The 17,643-nt window shown below is 38.6% G+C and overlaps 1 protein-coding gene across 1 annotated transcript in view; it reads right to left on the bottom strand.

Annotated features, from left to right (window-relative positions):
- Positions 1-17,643, bottom strand: part of FBXL17 (F-box and leucine-rich repeat protein 17) — a gene marked incomplete at its 5' end in the record, with an annotated part of 389,687 nt that overhangs the window by 355,392 nt on the left and 16,652 nt on the right. The window contains one exon of the mRNA XM_010843793.1: positions 15,770-16,027. Coding sequence (XP_010842095.1) covers positions 15,770-16,027 — 258 coding nt within the window. The remainder of the gene's footprint in view (positions 1-15,769; positions 16,028-17,643) is intronic.

Genomic DNA, 17,643 nt, shown 5'->3' with positions numbered 1-17,643 from the left:
CATTGGAAAAGACCCTGATGCTGGGAGGGATTGGGGGCAGGAGGAGAAGGGGACGACAGAGGATGAGATGGCTGGATGGCATCACTGATGCGATGAACATGAATTTGGGTAATCTCCGAGAGTTGGTGATGGACAGGGAGGCCTGGTGTGCTGCGGTTCATGGGGGGGTCGCAAAGAGTTGGACACAACTGAGCGACTGAACTGAACTGAATACTGCTGCAGTCTGGAAGAGATGTTTAAACCAATTACATGGTGTTTTGACCTTAGCAAGTAGCTCTGATGCCTTTATCTACAAACAAGTGACTGTGACTTTCCATAGAGCAAACAGCCACATGGGCAGGCATACATACATAAGAACCATGGTAATGGTCTCAACAGATATGAGCAGCACAGGACCCTAATAACTTACTAGGGAAGAGCGTCTCGAGGGACAATCACCATCATTTAGTCTCACTGAAGAAACTGATGTTCTATTTTAGACAACCTCATTGAAAATACTAGGGAAGACCGCATCCAGATTGCTGTCTATCTGTACTAGTCACGTTCCCCCAGATGAATGTTCTAAAGTTCCAGGAATAAATTTAATCAAGAAGGTAAAAGATCTGTACTCTGAAAACTATAAAACAATGATGAAAGAAACTGAAGATGACACAAATAAATGGAAAGATAAACCATTCACGTGGACTAGAAGAATATTGTTAAAATGACCATACTAACCAAAGCAGTCTACATATTCAGTGCAATAGCTATCAAAATACCAATGGCATTTTTCACAGAACTAAAACAAATCATCATAAAGTTTATATGAAACCACAAAAGACTTCAAATAAAGCAATCCTTAGGAAAAATAAAAAAGCTGGAAGCATCACATGCTTGATTTCAAGCTATACTAGAAAGCTACAGTAATCAAAACAGTATGATACTGGCACAGAAACAGGCACAGACCAACGGGGCAGAACAAAGAGCCCAGATATAAACACACACACACACACACATTCACACCCAGCCTGCCCTTCAATGCTATTTGCACCTGACATGCCAGGCACAACCCGAACTCTCATTCTTCCAGTAAATGGTCTTAGGCACCTAAGACACAGAACCCAGGATGTCATTTAGGAGGCTATGAATCTCTATCAAGTCAAGTCCAATATCTGGTTCCCTAGGAAAGGTGCATGTTGAATGAACAGTAATAGAAACTCTCCTCTAACTCTAATGTGTCAAGGGTACCCATCAGTCAACTCTGAAGGAAAGCATTTAATACAAAGGGTATTATCACTTAAATGAAGCCACCTATTAATCCATAGTTCATATTAGCACATGACAGCAATTAGAACTATAGACTAAATTAATATAAAAAGGATTATCCTTATTCTTTTCCTCTTTATAACAGTCATTTAAGATTCTTTTCCTTTAAGATTATTTACAGTTTTGCTCCAGAACCTTGAGTGTTAGTGACTCAGTCATGTCCAACTCTTTGTGATCCCATGGATATAGACCACAGGGCTCCTCGGTCCATGGAATTCTCCAGACAGGAATACTGGAGAGGGAAGCCATTACTTTCTCCAGGGGGTCTTTTCAACTCAGGGATCGAACCCAGGTCTCCTGAATTGCAGGCAGATTCTTTACCATCTGAGCCACCAGGGAAGCCCCTAGAACTCCAAAGGTATTTTTCAAAATTTTCTCTAAAATACTTGGAGATGAAAACTAAATAAATAAAAAATAAAATACTTGGAGATGATTTTCCCTGAATCTCAAAATTTAATTAAAATTTTGCACACTACCCTTAAGAATTTACAGAAGAAAATATGTTTTAACAAGCTATTTGCTGTTACTGGGTTATTTTTATAGATAACAACAAAACAAACACCTTAGGAAGAGTATAATTCGACAAAGAATCTAGATAACTGAAACCACAACACAGAACCACTGGGATAGAAGTAAGATTAGGTTTTCCAAGGTCACAGGAAAGTTTTTCAAAACCAGTAGTAAAAACATATTTTTAAAACATGAGGTATGCCTTCAATAGAAGAGGAAATTTGTTCCTTCTTTCCATTCCTGATATATCACCACTGTCACTATTATACATATGCAAGAAAGCAGTGAAAAAACCTAATCCATATCTTATAGTAACTTCACCCAACTACACTAAATACTCATGTCTGTGAAATCATAAAAATAACAATGTCATAATTTGATTCAGTAGTTTCATTGGTAGTAGAGGAACACAAACAACGAGATATGAAAGAAAGCAAAGCAAATTTTTCAAACTGCCACTCATCTGACCCACTTTAAGGACTCAAATTTGAATCTTTTTCCTAGATTTATGTTGTTTGACTTTATGAAACACTGAAAACATTATGCAAGTGATAAGCCAGACGCAGAAGAATTAGGAGGGACGAGTCCACCTACATGAGGTAGCTAGAATAGGTCCTGAAAGTCACTAATCAGAAATCAGAATAGAGCCCACGATGGTCACACAACATGGTGAACATACGTAATGCCACTGAATCGCACACTTAAAAGCTGTTAAAATGAAAACTTGCCAAAATAGTAAATATTAAGAAGATTCTACCACAGTAAAAAAAAAAAACACCACCACCACATTGAAAAAACAAATGCCAGGAAAACTTGAGATTAAAAAAATAAATAAATAAGTCAACAGGAAATGATGTTTCTTTCCAAACCTGTTTTTCTAATTATAATTATTTTAACATAATTACATTAGATATTAAATAAACTGACTTAAATGAGAAAGAAAAAGAAAGCTCATGCTATAACAAGTTGGTTGAATGTTCTACATTCAATGAGAACAAGCCATAAAAACATGCCAATAAATTAGTTTTCAGTAGGACACTATAAAATTATAAAATATTGGGAAAATCACAATTTCAAAGAAGCTGCACCCATATTCCTGTCCCACTTCAATTTTTAATAAAAACTGAAAATCAGCAGTGCCACATCATTGTTATACTTTAAATAAAATCTATCCATCCATCACATGCTCAGTCACGTCCGACTCTTTGCGATCCGATGGACTGCAGCCCACCAGCCTCCTCCATCCATGAGATTCTCCAGGCAAGAATATTGGAGTGGGCTGCCATTTCCTCCTCCAGGGGATCTTCCTGACCCAGGAATCAAACCTGTGTCCCCAGCATTGCAGGCAAATTCTTTACCGCTGAGCCATCGGTAAATCTATATAAGTAAAATAAAGTAAAACTCTATCTCTAATTCAAGAAAAAGGCCTTGACTCTATATCAAAAGATTCACTAAATGAATCTACAATTATATAACACTTTTAATTAAAATGTTTATCATACATATTGATTTTGTGATTCTATCATTTAACTGAATTTCAGTTAACTGACCAACTTCCATTCTCAGGCCCATTAGGTGAGAAGACTTACACTGAATTTTAACAATGCACACCTGTACCTCACTGGGTTGTGGAGATTTTTTTAAAAATAACAATCAGAAATGCTTACTGGCACACTGAAAAGCATATAAAAGTACTAAGTAAACATTTTATACATTATAATTACTATCAATGGGTATAGAAGGAAGCTATTAGAACACTATTCACTAGGATTCATGAGAACAGAAGTTTTTATAAGTACTATAAAGATAAATTCCCATGAAGAGGCCTTCTTGAATTATATGAAGCCTCAGTACTCCCAGTTACAGATGGAAAATATTTTCTATAGTCATTGAATTGTACATCTCAGCTTAAAATCCTAGAATATGGTCTCAAATGACAAGATTCAGAAATCAAGCAAAACAGAAAGAGAATATTGGCTCCATAACTTCCCAACTATGTGAACGTGGGTAAGTTACTTAAATTTCAAAAGATTCAATTTTTCATCCTGAAATACTTCAGGGCTACTGTGAAGCTTAAAGTGGATAACAAAATATGAAAGCACAAAATACAATGCCTGTCACATATAAAAAGCACCTAAAATACATTTACTTCCCATTGTCAATTGTGATGCTAATTTAGAGACAGACGGCTTAAAACACTCTTAAACTACTTAACTATAAAACATTTTGATAAAGAATGCTTTTCAAGATCTCTACTTTCTCAGCCTCATTGTAAGTAACAATTATCATTACAGGGATAAAAAATGAGTGTTATGACTTCCCAGGTGGCACCGGTTGGTAAAGAATCCGCCTGCCAATGCAGGAGACACAGGTACCATTCCTGAGTCAGGTAGATCCCCTGGAGAAAGAAATGGCAACCCATTCCAGTATTCTTGCCTGGAAAACTTATGGAGAGAGGAGTCTGGCAGGCTACAGTCCATGAGGTCACAAAGAGTCAGACACGATTAAGCAGGCATACAAGGATGCCATGTGCAGAGGGGAGGAAATGAGCTAGATGGGTTGAGTATGAACTCAAGGCACCTCTGGATATGAATGCCAGCCCTATCACTTACTACTTTATCTCAGATAAATTACTGATAGTCTCTCTGTAACAACTTACTCATCTATAAAAATGAAACAATACCAACCTCACAGAATGGCAGTGAATCAAGAGAGAAATTAAATGTATGAATATACAGTCAGAATATATGAACAGTGGCTAACACATGGCAGAGCGCCGAAGAACTGATGCTTTGAACTGTTGCGCTCGAGAAGATTCTTGAGAGGTCCTTGGACTACCAGGATATCAAACTTGTGAATCCTAAGATAAATCGATCTTGAATATTCATTGGAAGGACTGATGCTGAAGCTGAAGCTCCAATATGCTGACCACCGGATGCGAAGGGCCAACGCAATGGAAAAGACCCTGATGCTGGAAACACTGAGGGCAAGAGAAGGGAGCGACAAAGGATGAGATGGTTGGATGGCATCACCAACTCACTGGACGTGATTCAGAGCAAACCCCGGGAGATGCTAAAGGACAGGGAGGGCTGGAGTGCCGCAGTCCATGGGGTCACAAAGAGTTGGACACAACTGAGTCACTGAACAGCAACATAAAGGTTACATCTGCTGCTGCTATGTCACTTCAGTCGTGTCCGACTCTGTGCAACCCCATAGACAGCAGCCCACCAGGCTCCCCCGTCCCTGGGATTCTCCAGGCAAGAACACTGAAGGGGGTTGCCATTTCCTTCTCCAATGCATGAAAGTGAAAAGTGAAAGTGAAGTTAGTTGTGTCCAACTCCTAGCAACCCCATGGACTGCAGCCTTCTAGGCTCCTCCGTCCATGGATTTTCCAGACAAGAGTACTGGAGTGGGGTGCCATCGCCTTCTCCATAAAGGTTACATACCTGCTCTTTATTTAACTATCACTACAACATGTAAAGATAGATTAGATGAGACTGAGAGTTTCCTTTATCTCATAGAAATTCAGCATCTAAAAACAAGTAATGTTTCTTTTTTCCTTTATTGTGGTAAAATATATGTAACATAAAAATAGCTATTTTAACCACATTTAGGTATACAATTCAGTGACCTTATTTCCATAGTGTTGTGCAACCATCCCCACTATTTCCAAAACTTTTTCATCACCTCAAATAGAAACTCCCTACCCATTAAGCAATAAGTACCCATTCCCTGGGCTTCCCCAGTGGCTCAGTGGTAAAGAATCCACCTGCAATGCAGGAGATGCAGGTTTGATTCCTGGGTCAGGAAGATCCCCTGGAGGAGGACATGGCAACCCACTCCAGTATCCTTGCCTGGAGAATCCCATGGACAGAGGAGACTGGTGGGCTACCATTCACGGGGTCGCAAAGAGTCGGACACGACTGAAGCCAACTGAGTACCCATTCTCCACTTCTCCTACCCCATGAAACACTCTACCTACATCTGTCTCTATGTATTTGCCTCTAGTAGGTAATTTATAGGGCTTCCCTGTTGGCTCAGCAGTAAAGAATATGCCTGCAATGCCCGAGACCCAGGAGACCCAGGTTCAATCCCTGGGTTGGGAAGATCCCATGGAGGAGGGCATGGCAACCCACTTCAGTACTCTGGTCTGGAGAATCCCAAGGACAGAGGAGCCTGGCAGGCTACACAGGGTCGCACAGTCAGACGTGACTGAAGCGACTAACAGGGAATTTACGTAAGTAGAACCTTACAGTATTTTTTCTTTGTGTCCGGCCTATTTAACTTGGAATGTGTTTTCAAAATTCACTCACATGGTAACAGGTACAGCATTTCATTCCATTATAAGGCCTAATAGTATTTCATCACGTATACATACATTTCATTCACTCATTCATCTCAATGGGCACTTGGGTTGTTCCTATCCTCTGGCTGTTAAGAATAATGATAAATGAAAACAAGTAAACAAAGATCTATTTGAGTCACTGTTTCCAATCATCTGGGTTATATATTTACGGAAGAATTACTGGGTCATATGATAGTTCTATGTTTAATCTTTTGATGAACCACCAAATTCTTCCACAGCACACGCAACACTGTTTCTGTTCCTGATCTTAGGGGAAAACTGTTCAGCTATTCACCATTGAGTATATCAGCTGCACGTTAGTCACATACAGCCTTTATCATGTTGAGAAACATGATACCTTTCTATTCCTTTCTATTCTACCTTTCTATTCCTATTCCATTGTGTGCTTTATCAAGGAAAGGAGCTTGACCACCAAATGCATTTTCTGAGCCAATTAAGATGATCATATGGGTGCTTCTTCCTTCATTCTGGTAACGCAGTACATTACACTGACTGATTTTTGTATGTTGAGTCATCCTTCCATTCATGGGATAAATTATACTTGGTCATAGTATATAATCCTTTTAACATGCTGTTGAATGCTCTTTGCTGTATTTTGTTGAAGATTTCTGCATCTATAGCCATTAAACACATTAGTCTACAGTTGTCTTTGCTTGCAGTGTCTTTCCCTGGCTTCAGAATCAGGGTAATGCTGGCCTCACAGGAATTACCAAGAGTTGCTTTATTTTAAATATTTTGAAAGAGTTTGAGAGACAGATTGGTATTATTTCTTCCTTACCCGTTAGACCAAATTCCAGACTTTGCTTTGTTGAAAGGATTTTTACTACTGATTCAATCTCCTTACTTGTTACAAATCTGCATTCAGATTTTCTACTTATCTCTGCATCAGTTTTGTAGCTTGTACATTTCTAGGAATTTACCCATTTCATCTAGGCTATCCAGTTTTTGTTGTATATAGTTGTTCATAATTTTCTTATATAATCCTTTTTATTTCTATAGTTAGTGGTAATGTCTGCTCTTAAATTTCCCATTTAGTAAGTTGAGTCTTCTTTTTTACTTAAGTCAATCTAGTTAAAGGTTTGTCATTTTTGCTGGTATTTTCAAAGATACCAGTTTTGGTTGCATTGATTTTCTCCATAACTTGTCTGCTTTCTAGCTCATTTTTCTGTGCTCTGGTCATCATTTCCTTCCTTCTGTTAGCTTTGGATTTAGTTTCGTCTTCTTTTGCAAGTGCCTCCAGGTATTAAATTACACACTTCAGTATCCTTCCCGGGATGGACAGAGGAGCCCAGTGGGAGTCCATAGGGTGGCAAAGGGCTGGACACAACTCAGCAACTGAGCAAGCCTGCCAGGTGTCCAATTAAGTCCTCCAGGCATGCAATTAAGTTACTTATTTCAGATTTTTCTTCTTTTGTAAACATAAACTTTTACACTATAAATTTCCTTCTGAACACTATTTTTGTTGTCATAATTTTGGTATATTGTATTTTCATTTTCATTCAATATATTTTCTAATTTTCCTTGTGATTTCTTCATTGTCCCATTGGTTGTGTAAGAGAATATTATTTACCTTACCAGTTTTATGTTATTGATTCTTAGATTCACGTCATTATGGTCAAAAAAGATTCTTGTTTGGCTTCAATCTTCCCAAATTTATTAAAAGTTGTTTGTGATTGGAAATACGGTCTAACTTTGAGACTATTTCACGCACACTCTTTTGTTGCTGCTGCTGCTGCTGCTGCTAAGTCGCTTCAGTCGTGTCCGACTCTGTGGGACCCCATAGACGGCAGCCCACCAGGCTCCCCCATCCCTGGGATTCTCCAGGCAAGAACACTGGAGTGGGCTGCCATTTCCTTCTCCAATGCATGAAAGTGAAAAGTGAAAGTGAACTCGCTCAGTCGTGTCCAACTCTTAGCGACCCCGTGGACTGCAGCCCACCAGGTCCCCCTGTCCATGGGATTTGCCAGGCAAGAGCACTGGAGTGGGTGCCATCGCCTTCTCGCTTTTGTTGCTAAGTGCAGTCTACTGTATGCATCTGTCAGCAGACACTTACTGTGACTGGTTTACAGCACTGTGCAAGCCCTCTGGTTTACTGTTGATCTTTTTCTCATTGTTCTCTCCATTAGTGAAAGTAGGGTATTAAAATCTCCAACTATTAATGTGTAACTGTCTCTTCCTCCCTTTAAGTCTTTATATATTTAAGAGCATTTTTCCTTTATATATTTAGGAGCTGAGTTGTTTGGGTCATATGCTTGTAACTGCTGCATCTTCCTGATGAATTGAAATTTTTATCAATCTATAATGACCTTCATTGCTTCCAGTAACCTTTTTACTTAAAATTTTTTTTCATAATAATACAGATCCTTCTCAATTTACAACAGACTTAATTCCTGATAAACCTGTAAGTTGAAAATATCATAAGTCAAAAATGCATTAATACACCTAATTTACTGAACACCACAGGAGAGCCTAGGCTACCATAAACAGGCTCAGAACCTTATATTAGCCTATAGTTGGGCAAAACCACCCAACATGAAGCCTACTTTATAATAAAGTGTTGAGTACCTTGTATAATTTCAACAAAAGTGAAAGAGAGAACCGCAGTATGGGTACAGAATGGCTGTCACTGTGACAGCTGTTTACCCTCGTGACTGTGTGCCTGACTGGGAACCACAGCCCACTGTCACCATCCAGAAACCTGAGTGTTGCATCACATACTGCCAGCCCAGGAAAAGATGAAAATTCAAAATCTGAAGTACAGCACCTATTGAATGCATATGGCTTTCACACCATCATAAAGTCAAAAAATTATTAAGGCAAAACACCATAAGTTGAGGAGCACTACAGCTTTCCTTGGTTATTAGAATTTGAGTGGAATAATTCTTTCCATTTGTATTAACTTTCAACCTCATTGTGTCAATATCTAAAAGGAATGTTTTTTTAGACTTTATATGCATGGCTGATTTTTTTTTATTCTGCCAATCTTTGCCCTTTAATTAGAGAACTTAATCCAATTATAATCAAAGTAAGTTCTGCAGTCATGAAATTAAAAGATGCCTGCTCCTTGGAAGGAAAGCTATGACAGACCTAGACGGCTTATTACAAAGCAGAGATATCACTTTGCCAACAAAGGTCCATATAATCAAAACTATGGTTTTTCCAGAAGTCATGTATGGATGTGAGAGCTGGACCATAAAGAAAGCTGATTATCCTAACTTTCCAAAGAAATTCTCTCCCTGGCTTTTTCCCCTCAGGCCTTGTGTGATCCAGTGCATGATTCAGCCATAATCTTTTGCCCCAACTGCAGATTTTTGTATTTGCTTACAATATCCACTCTGAATGTATTTTGAATTAGGTGAAATAAATATGAGCATCGTACATGAGTCCTTTAAGAAGCTCCCAAGCAGGTTAGAATACACAAACCCAGTAAACTGGGAATAAAGTCTGCTCTCCTCCCTCTGGAAGCAGGGACATACACTGGGAGCACACGCTGCTTCTTCAGTGTTGCTGCCAAGCTGGGGAAGGTAGGAGGCACAGACAGGTAAAGTGTCACAAAGCTCTATCACTGTTTTTAAACTGCCTTTCCCCTGCCCCAGCATTCACTCTGCTGTCAAACACTATTTTTCTGAGTTCTGGCAAAGTTGGTTCTAATGATTTCTGTTTGTTTTCAAATGTTTCTGTGGAGGAATGGGGTTTGGGAGCTGTCCACTCCATCATTCTGCTGATCTTACTTTACATATTTATTTTTAAAGGCCTAAAATCCCATAATAGAGCAAGACCCAAATTTACTAATGCAACATCTATTATTTTGTACATTTTAATCTAGGAGATGCCTTCAGTGGCTATTTCCAGAATTTCTACAGAGATCCATTAACTGGATTGAGGGGTTAAACTGTTGTAATCAAATACGAGCAGTCACATAAATTATTAACTTAGTGGATACAATTTCTTAGATGTCTTTGAATACTTTCACTACTCTGCTGTCTCTTGTTTGCTGTGATGTGCTAGATGGTAGTAAAATACTAGAAAAACATACATGGCCTACTATTCTTAATTAAATAGCTCTTTTTCCCCCTAAATATGTGATTTTAGTTTTACAAGATACATATAAATAACAGAAATATGGCAATGATAATTTTAATAGAAATAAGAATATCAGGATTTCAAGGTGGTATTTCACAAAGAACAGAGAATACAGCCAAAAACAGCCTATCAGGTATTTTCCAAAAGTTTAAGAAACACTGTGAGGTGAATGCAATACTTAATGTATTAAATTTTAGATCCATTACAACTCCAAACTAAAATGATTTACGTAACTGCTTTTATAAACTGAAGTCAAAAAATACATTCAAACAGATGGAGAAATACACAGTTACTTGGACTGGAAGAACCAATATTGTGAAAATGACTACAGTGCCCAAAGCAACCTACAGATCCAAGGCAATCCCTATCAAACTACCAATGGTATTTTTTCACAGGACCAGAAAAAAAAATAATTTCACAATTGGTATAGAACACAAAAGACCCTTAATAGCCAAAACAATCTTGAGAAAGAAAACAGGAGCTGGAGGAATTAATCTTCCTGACTTCCTTGGCTGCCCACGTGGCTCAGTGGTAAAGAACCTGCCTGCCAATGTAGGAGACGCAAAAGACGCAGGTTTGATCTCTGGGTCCAGAAGATCTCCTGGAAAAGGAAATGGCAATCCACTTCAGCATTCCTGCCTGGAAAACTCCATGGACAGAGGGGCCTGGGAGCTACAGTCCATGGGGTCACAAAGAGCTGGACAAGACTGATCACACAGCACGACTTCAGACTATACCTCAAAGATACAGTCATCTAGACAGTATGGTACTGTCACAAAAACAGAAATGCAGACCAATGGGACAAGACAGAAAGCCCAGAGATAAACTACACCCCTACGGGCACCTTATCTTTGACAAAGGAGGAATATACAATGGAGAATACAGTAAGAATACATAGTGCAAGAATATACAAAGGACAAAAGACACCCTCTTCAATAAGTAGGGCTGGGAAAACTGGACAACTGCATCTAAAAAATGAAACGAGAACAACTCCTAACACCATACACAAAAGTAAACTCAAAATGGACTAAAGGCTTAAATGTAAGTTCAGAAACTATAAGCTCTTAGAGGAAAACATAGGGAGTATACTGCTTGACATAAACCACAGCAAGATCCTCTATGACCCACCTCCTATTGATGGAAATAAAAACAAAAATAAACAAGTAGGATCTAATTAAACTTAAAAGCTTTTGCAAAGCAAAGGAAACTATAAACAAGTCAGAAAAATAACCCTCAGGATGGGAGAAAATAATAGCAAACAAAACAACTGACAAAGGGTTAATCTCCAAAATTTACAAGCAGCTCAGGCAGCACTAGAAAAAACAAACAACCCAATCAAAAAGTGGGCAAAAAACCTAAATAGACATTATACAAAGACATACAGATAGCTAATAAACACATGAAAAGATGCTCAACATCACTCAGTATTAGAGAACTGTGAATCAAAACTACAATGAGGTATCACCTCACACAGGTCAGAATGGCTATCATCAAAAATTCTACAAACAATAAATACTAAAGAGGGTGTGTGCTCTTGCACTGTTGGTGGGAATGCAAATCGATGGAGAAGAGTATGGAGATTCCTTAAAACTCTAGGAATAAAACTACCATATAACCCAACCGTCCCACTGCTGGGCACATACCCTGAGGAAACCATAACTGAAAGAGACACATGTACCCCAGTGTTCACTGCAGCGCTATTTACAGCAGCTAGGACATGGGAGCAACCTAGATGTCCGTCAGCAGATGAGTGCATAAACAGGGTGGAGGAGTACTCAGCCACGACACTGGAGTCAGTTCCAATGATGTAGATGAACCTAGAGCCAATTATACAGAGCGAAGTAAGTCAGAAAGAGAAAAGCAGATGTCACAGATTAACACATACATATGGACTCCAGAGAGATGCACTGCTGACCCTAGTCGCAGGGCAGCGATGGAGGCAGACTTGTGGACACAGCGGGGGAGGGGCGGGTGGGATGACCTAAAGGAGAAGATGGGACACATACACTGTCATGTGTGAGACAGCCAGCCGGTGGAGGCTGCTGTATGATGTAAGGAGCTCAAACTCTGTGTTTCATAGACAACCCGCGGGCGTGGGATGGGGTGGGAGGCGGGTTCAAGATTGAGGGGACATATGTACATGTTGATGTGTGGCAGAAACTAACATAATATTGTAAAGCAATTATCCTCTAATTAAAAATAATTTTTTTAAAAAACATATTCATATGGTATTTGCTAAAGTCAACTAAAATTATAGTAGTTATGATAAAAATATATTTTTAAAGATACTATCAATAAGATACATGTATACCATTCTAAAACATTTGTCAGTTTTTACTAACAGGAAAATATTCTTAAAACCTTTTAACTTGATCTGTAGAATAAACAATTTAATAGCTATGTTTATGAGTAGAAAAGAAAAAAATACCAGGAAAATTCATCAATTATGAAAGTTCCATCCTAGGCCTTTGAAACTTTATTATACATTTTTAAGTTGTTAATTCACTAAAACTGTAATACATTCCACAGCAGAGCTTATCAAATACCAATGAGAAATTAATTTACTGAGTTAATCAAGATCAATATTTATTTAACATAACAGTATAGAATAGAAAATTATTTCATGAAACCTTTAGTTGTATTTTATGTATACATGAAAAGCCATTCTCTACTATTCTACTCCACAACACTATTCCATCAGAACAAAGAGGCAAAAAGAGGACACACACACCCCCGCCACAGCACAGTCTTAAGCACAGGAAAGGATTACTCCCTGAATTGCAGTGAGGTTCAGAGGCGATTACTTTGAAAAATTACTTGGGATGAACAGAAAGAGAACAGATTCATATACACAGCGGGGGCCGCAGGGGGCGGGCAGGAGAGGGTGAGAGAATCGAGAGAGCAGTACTGAAATGCATACATTTATCACGTGTAAACAGACTGCTAACAGGAAGGTGCTGTGTAACGCAGGGAGCTCAGCCCAGCCCTCTGTGACAACCCAGAGGGGGGGGATGGGGTGGGAGGCGGGAGGGAGGTTCAAGGGGGGGACATATATGGATACCCATGGCTGATTCACATTGATGTACGGCAGAAACTAACGCAGCCCTATAAAGCAATTATCTGCATACTAAAAATGAATTTTTTAAAAAAGAAAAATATATAAAAATTTTTTAATTAGGATGAAAAAGATTTAAACTATTTTATTACTTTTATCAGGTTATTTCTTCATATATAACTAATTCATAATTCAGAAACCATAAAAATCTGAAGCAAACTTCTAATCTGTCATAAATTAACAGGTTTCAAAACATGTCACATTCTAGGAAACATTTACATAATTAGTCTCAAAGCTGTAAATATTAGATAAATTCATAGTACTTAAGTGGCATATTAAATCTTGCTCCTTAAAGAACTCTTTAGTTTCCCTCTATTTCAACCATAAATATGACTTTACTATAAGGTGTGTACCATGGCACTCTGCTCAGCTGGCATCTATTTGTGTTACATCAGATTTAAATATATAACAAACTTAATCCATTTCTTAATAAATATATAGACTTTTTAAAATGTTTCACTGCAAAGTATAATCTGCTGAGAAATTTCTAATCACAAAAAAATCACATCATGTCTATAAAATTTATAGTTTACCATAAAGATTATTTTAATAGACTTAACTGTGTAAAATGCTTTGCTAGTGAGTAATCCTGTAAATAGCAGAAACTGTTATTACACAATTAGTCTTTGCAGACAAAATGAATGAACAAATGAATGAATTCGCTCAGTCGTGTCTGACTCTTTGCGACCCTGTGGACTGTAGCCCACCAGGCTCCTCTGTCCATGGGATTTTCCGGGCAAGAATACTAGAGTGGGTTGCCATTCCCTTCTCCAGGGATCTTCCCGACCCAGGGTTGGAACTCGGGTCTCTGGCATTGTAGGCAGACGCTTACCGTCTGAGCCACCAGGGAACTGAAGTGTTCTTACTGCGTAAATCGGACTGACAAACCCAGTACCATTTAGGACAGACTTTCCAAATTCCTTCTAGTGCTCAGTTTTCAGTTAATCCGTATATAGTGCCTAAATTTAGGCATATACATGTTATTTCTGGTTTCATCTAAGATGAGACTTAAATCTAGGACTTCACTGATATTCTGCTTTTACTAGGAAGTATTGGGACTACATCTCAATTCTGAATTTAAAAAACTGTTCTGACAAAGTTCTTAAATGGAATTCTTAATAATTAATTCTTTTTTTTCAACAAATGTTTGCCTGGGCACTGTGTGTAGAGTGGTGAATGTGCACAGCTTCTGCCTTCATGGAGAGGCTGCCTTATTCAAGGTCGAGGAGAGTACAGTCGATTGGCAAGGAGAACCAGAAAGATAATAAGGCAGCAGGGCTTTAGGGAACCCAGGCTCCAGTCCCAGGTCCACTGTCTGCCAAACATTAGCCAAGTTTCTTAATCTCTCTAAGACTTAATCTCTTCCTTTATAAAATGAAAATTAAACAAAAAGTTCAATATCAACAACTCCCACAAAGTTACTTCAAGGGTTAAATATAAAAAACACAAAAAGTGACCAGTACATTAGTGGTACTATTATTAAATATTCAAAACATTCACAAATTCAGGGACTGGCACATAGAATCCATTCAATATTCACTCTGAGACAAGAAACTTTAAACACCATTTCCAAAGAAAGTGCATCAACCAGAAAATACATGATACTGTATTTAAACCCAACTACTGTGCCTAATATAGGTAGTTAACATCTTTTGCTTCACTTTATACTCCTCAACTTAGAGTTGCATTTAAAAGATATTTTAAAATATGTAAGCATTTCACCTAGTAACATAAAAGAGGAATTAAAAGTTAATTTTTAAAAACTCATGCTAACCCAAACTGCATACTGTTGTTACATAAAGCAAGTGAAAGTTGCTCAGTTGTGTCCAACTCTTAGTGACCCCATGGACTATACAGTCCATGGAATTCTCCAGGCCAGAATACTGGAGTGGGTAGCTTGTTCCCTTCTCCAGGGGATCTTCCCAACCCAGGGATCAAATCCAGGTCTCCCGCGTTGCAGGCGGATTCTTTACCAGCTGAGCCACAAGGGAAGTCCAAGAATACTGGAGTGGACAGGTTATCCCTTCTCCAGAGGATCTTCCCGACCCAGGAATTGAACCAGGGTCTCCTGTATTGCAGGTGGATTCTTTAACAACTGAGCTATCAGGGAAGCTCCTACATAAAGCAAAATTTAGTACAAAATTTAAGTAACAAAAGAATAAAGAAATAAAATGGCTGGTCAAAGAAGTTCAAGCACTTATTAAAACACCCAAAGAAGTTAATTTGTCCATTACAGCCACAGCACTCTAGTTCATGAACCCAAATATTCATGAATACATAAAAAAATGACATTCTCTGAGTATTACTTTTAACATAAAAATCTTTCAAAGTGATGCTGCAAAAAAACCCATTAATACATGCAAAACCATCTTATAGATTCTAAAATTTACCTGTTTGAGTCCTTCATCAGTCAGTTTGTCCTGGTTGCCTACATGAACTTTCTGAAGTAAAGGACAGTGAGAGGCAACTGCAATAATAGAGGTGTCAGAAAGCTGTTTACACCTGTAAGCTGTATACCTAAGAAGTCCAGGACATTTAAATGCTAGAACACATACGCCAGTATCAGACATACTGCGACAATCAGAAATGTTGATTTCAATTATATTTTGACTTCTTGATGCAATTTTTTCCAATAATTCATCAGTGACCTATGAGAGGGGAGAAAAAAAGCAATAAATTTAAAACTTTGCTAAAAATGGAAACTTACTTTCTATTCTTTCATTAAATTTTTTCTAATATATAACAATTAGATTATAGCATGAAAACCACAATCAAAAAGCTTCTTAATATTAAAGCATAATAAGAACTGTCATACAATTTAAAAAATATATTTATATGTGGTCTTTTGTCTGCAGTTCCTAGAACAGAGCTCCTGAAGTCCTAGGAACTTCCTGAGTGATGGGAATGTCTTTTGCTCTTTTTAGCTAGCCCCTTGTGACCACGACTGAGTTTACAGTAATGGAATGACCCAAGTGGGGGCCCTAGAGAGCTTTAGGACGGCACCGGTCACCAGAAAGACCAGACACCATGTGATTAGAGTGTGGAAACTTCCAGTCCCATCCTCTGACTTTCTGGGAAGAGAGGAAGCTGAAGATGGGTTATAAAACCTCTTGAACAATGAGATCTGGAGGGCTTCTGAGTTGGTGAATATTAAAGTGCTGTGAGGGTGATGTGCCTTTAGAGGACAGGGAAGCTCCATACCCTCTCCCTGAAACCTCGCCCTAGGCATCTTTTCCATTTATCTGGTCTTGGGTTACATCCTCTACACTGAAACAGTAAACATTAGTATTTTCCTGAGTTCTGATCACTCTAGCAAATTATCAGCTTGAGCAGGGGACATGGGGAACTTCTAGTTTTAAAGATGGTCAGTCAGAAGTATAGGTGGCTCCAGACTTCCCTGGTAGCTCAGATGGTAAAGCGTCTGCCTACAATGCGGGAGACCCGGGTTCGATCCCTGGGTTGAGAAGATCCTCTGGAGAAGGGGATGGCAACCCACTCTAGTACTCTTGCCTGGAAAATCCCATGGACAAAGGAGCCTGGAAGGCTGCAGCCCATGGGATCGCAAAGAGTTGGACATGACTGAGCGACTTCACTTTCAGGATTTGTGACGGGTATACTAAGCAGGGACAGTCATGGGACTGAGCCCTTAAACTGTAAGGTCTGCACTAACTCCAGGAGTTAGTGTCAGAATTGAACTGAACTGTTGGACACCTAGTTAGCGTCAGAGAATTTGTTAGCGTGGAAAAAAGCACACATTTGGTGTCAGAAACAGCAAGTGATAATATAATGTACTGGCTTTCAATAAAAGCCTAAAAATCTATCCTTGTTAGGAAAACACACTTTAATTAAACCTTTAAACTCACCAAAAACTCCCCACAAACAAAACTATATTAGAATTCTGAGTTGGTTCTTAACACAACAAATGGTATGTATCAGTCAACATGATGCATAAATCTTGACTTTTCACACATAATACTAGATGATACCTAACTCAGCGATCAATGCAAAGAAATAGAGGAACACAACAGAATGGGAAAGACTAGAGATCTCTTCAAGAAAACTAGAGATACCAAGGGAACTTTTCATGCAAAGATAGGCTCGATAAAGGACAGAAATGGTATGGACCTAACAGAAGCAGAAGATATTAAGAAGAGGTAGCAAGAATACACAGAAGAACTGTACAAAAAAGAGCTTCACGACCCAGATAATCACGATGGTGTGATCACTCACCTAGAGCCAGACATCCTGGAATGTGAAGTCAAGT

The sequence above is a fragment of the Bison bison genome, unplaced genomic scaffold (genome assembly GCF_000754665.1).
Source record: "Bison bison bison isolate TAMUID 2011002044 unplaced genomic scaffold, Bison_UMD1.0 scf7180017864189, whole genome shotgun sequence".
Classification (NCBI taxonomy): Eukaryota; Metazoa; Chordata; class Mammalia; order Artiodactyla; family Bovidae; genus Bison; species Bison bison.
The sequence above is the reverse complement of the archived record's forward strand: the minus strand, read 5'-3'. Positions and strand labels throughout refer to the sequence as shown.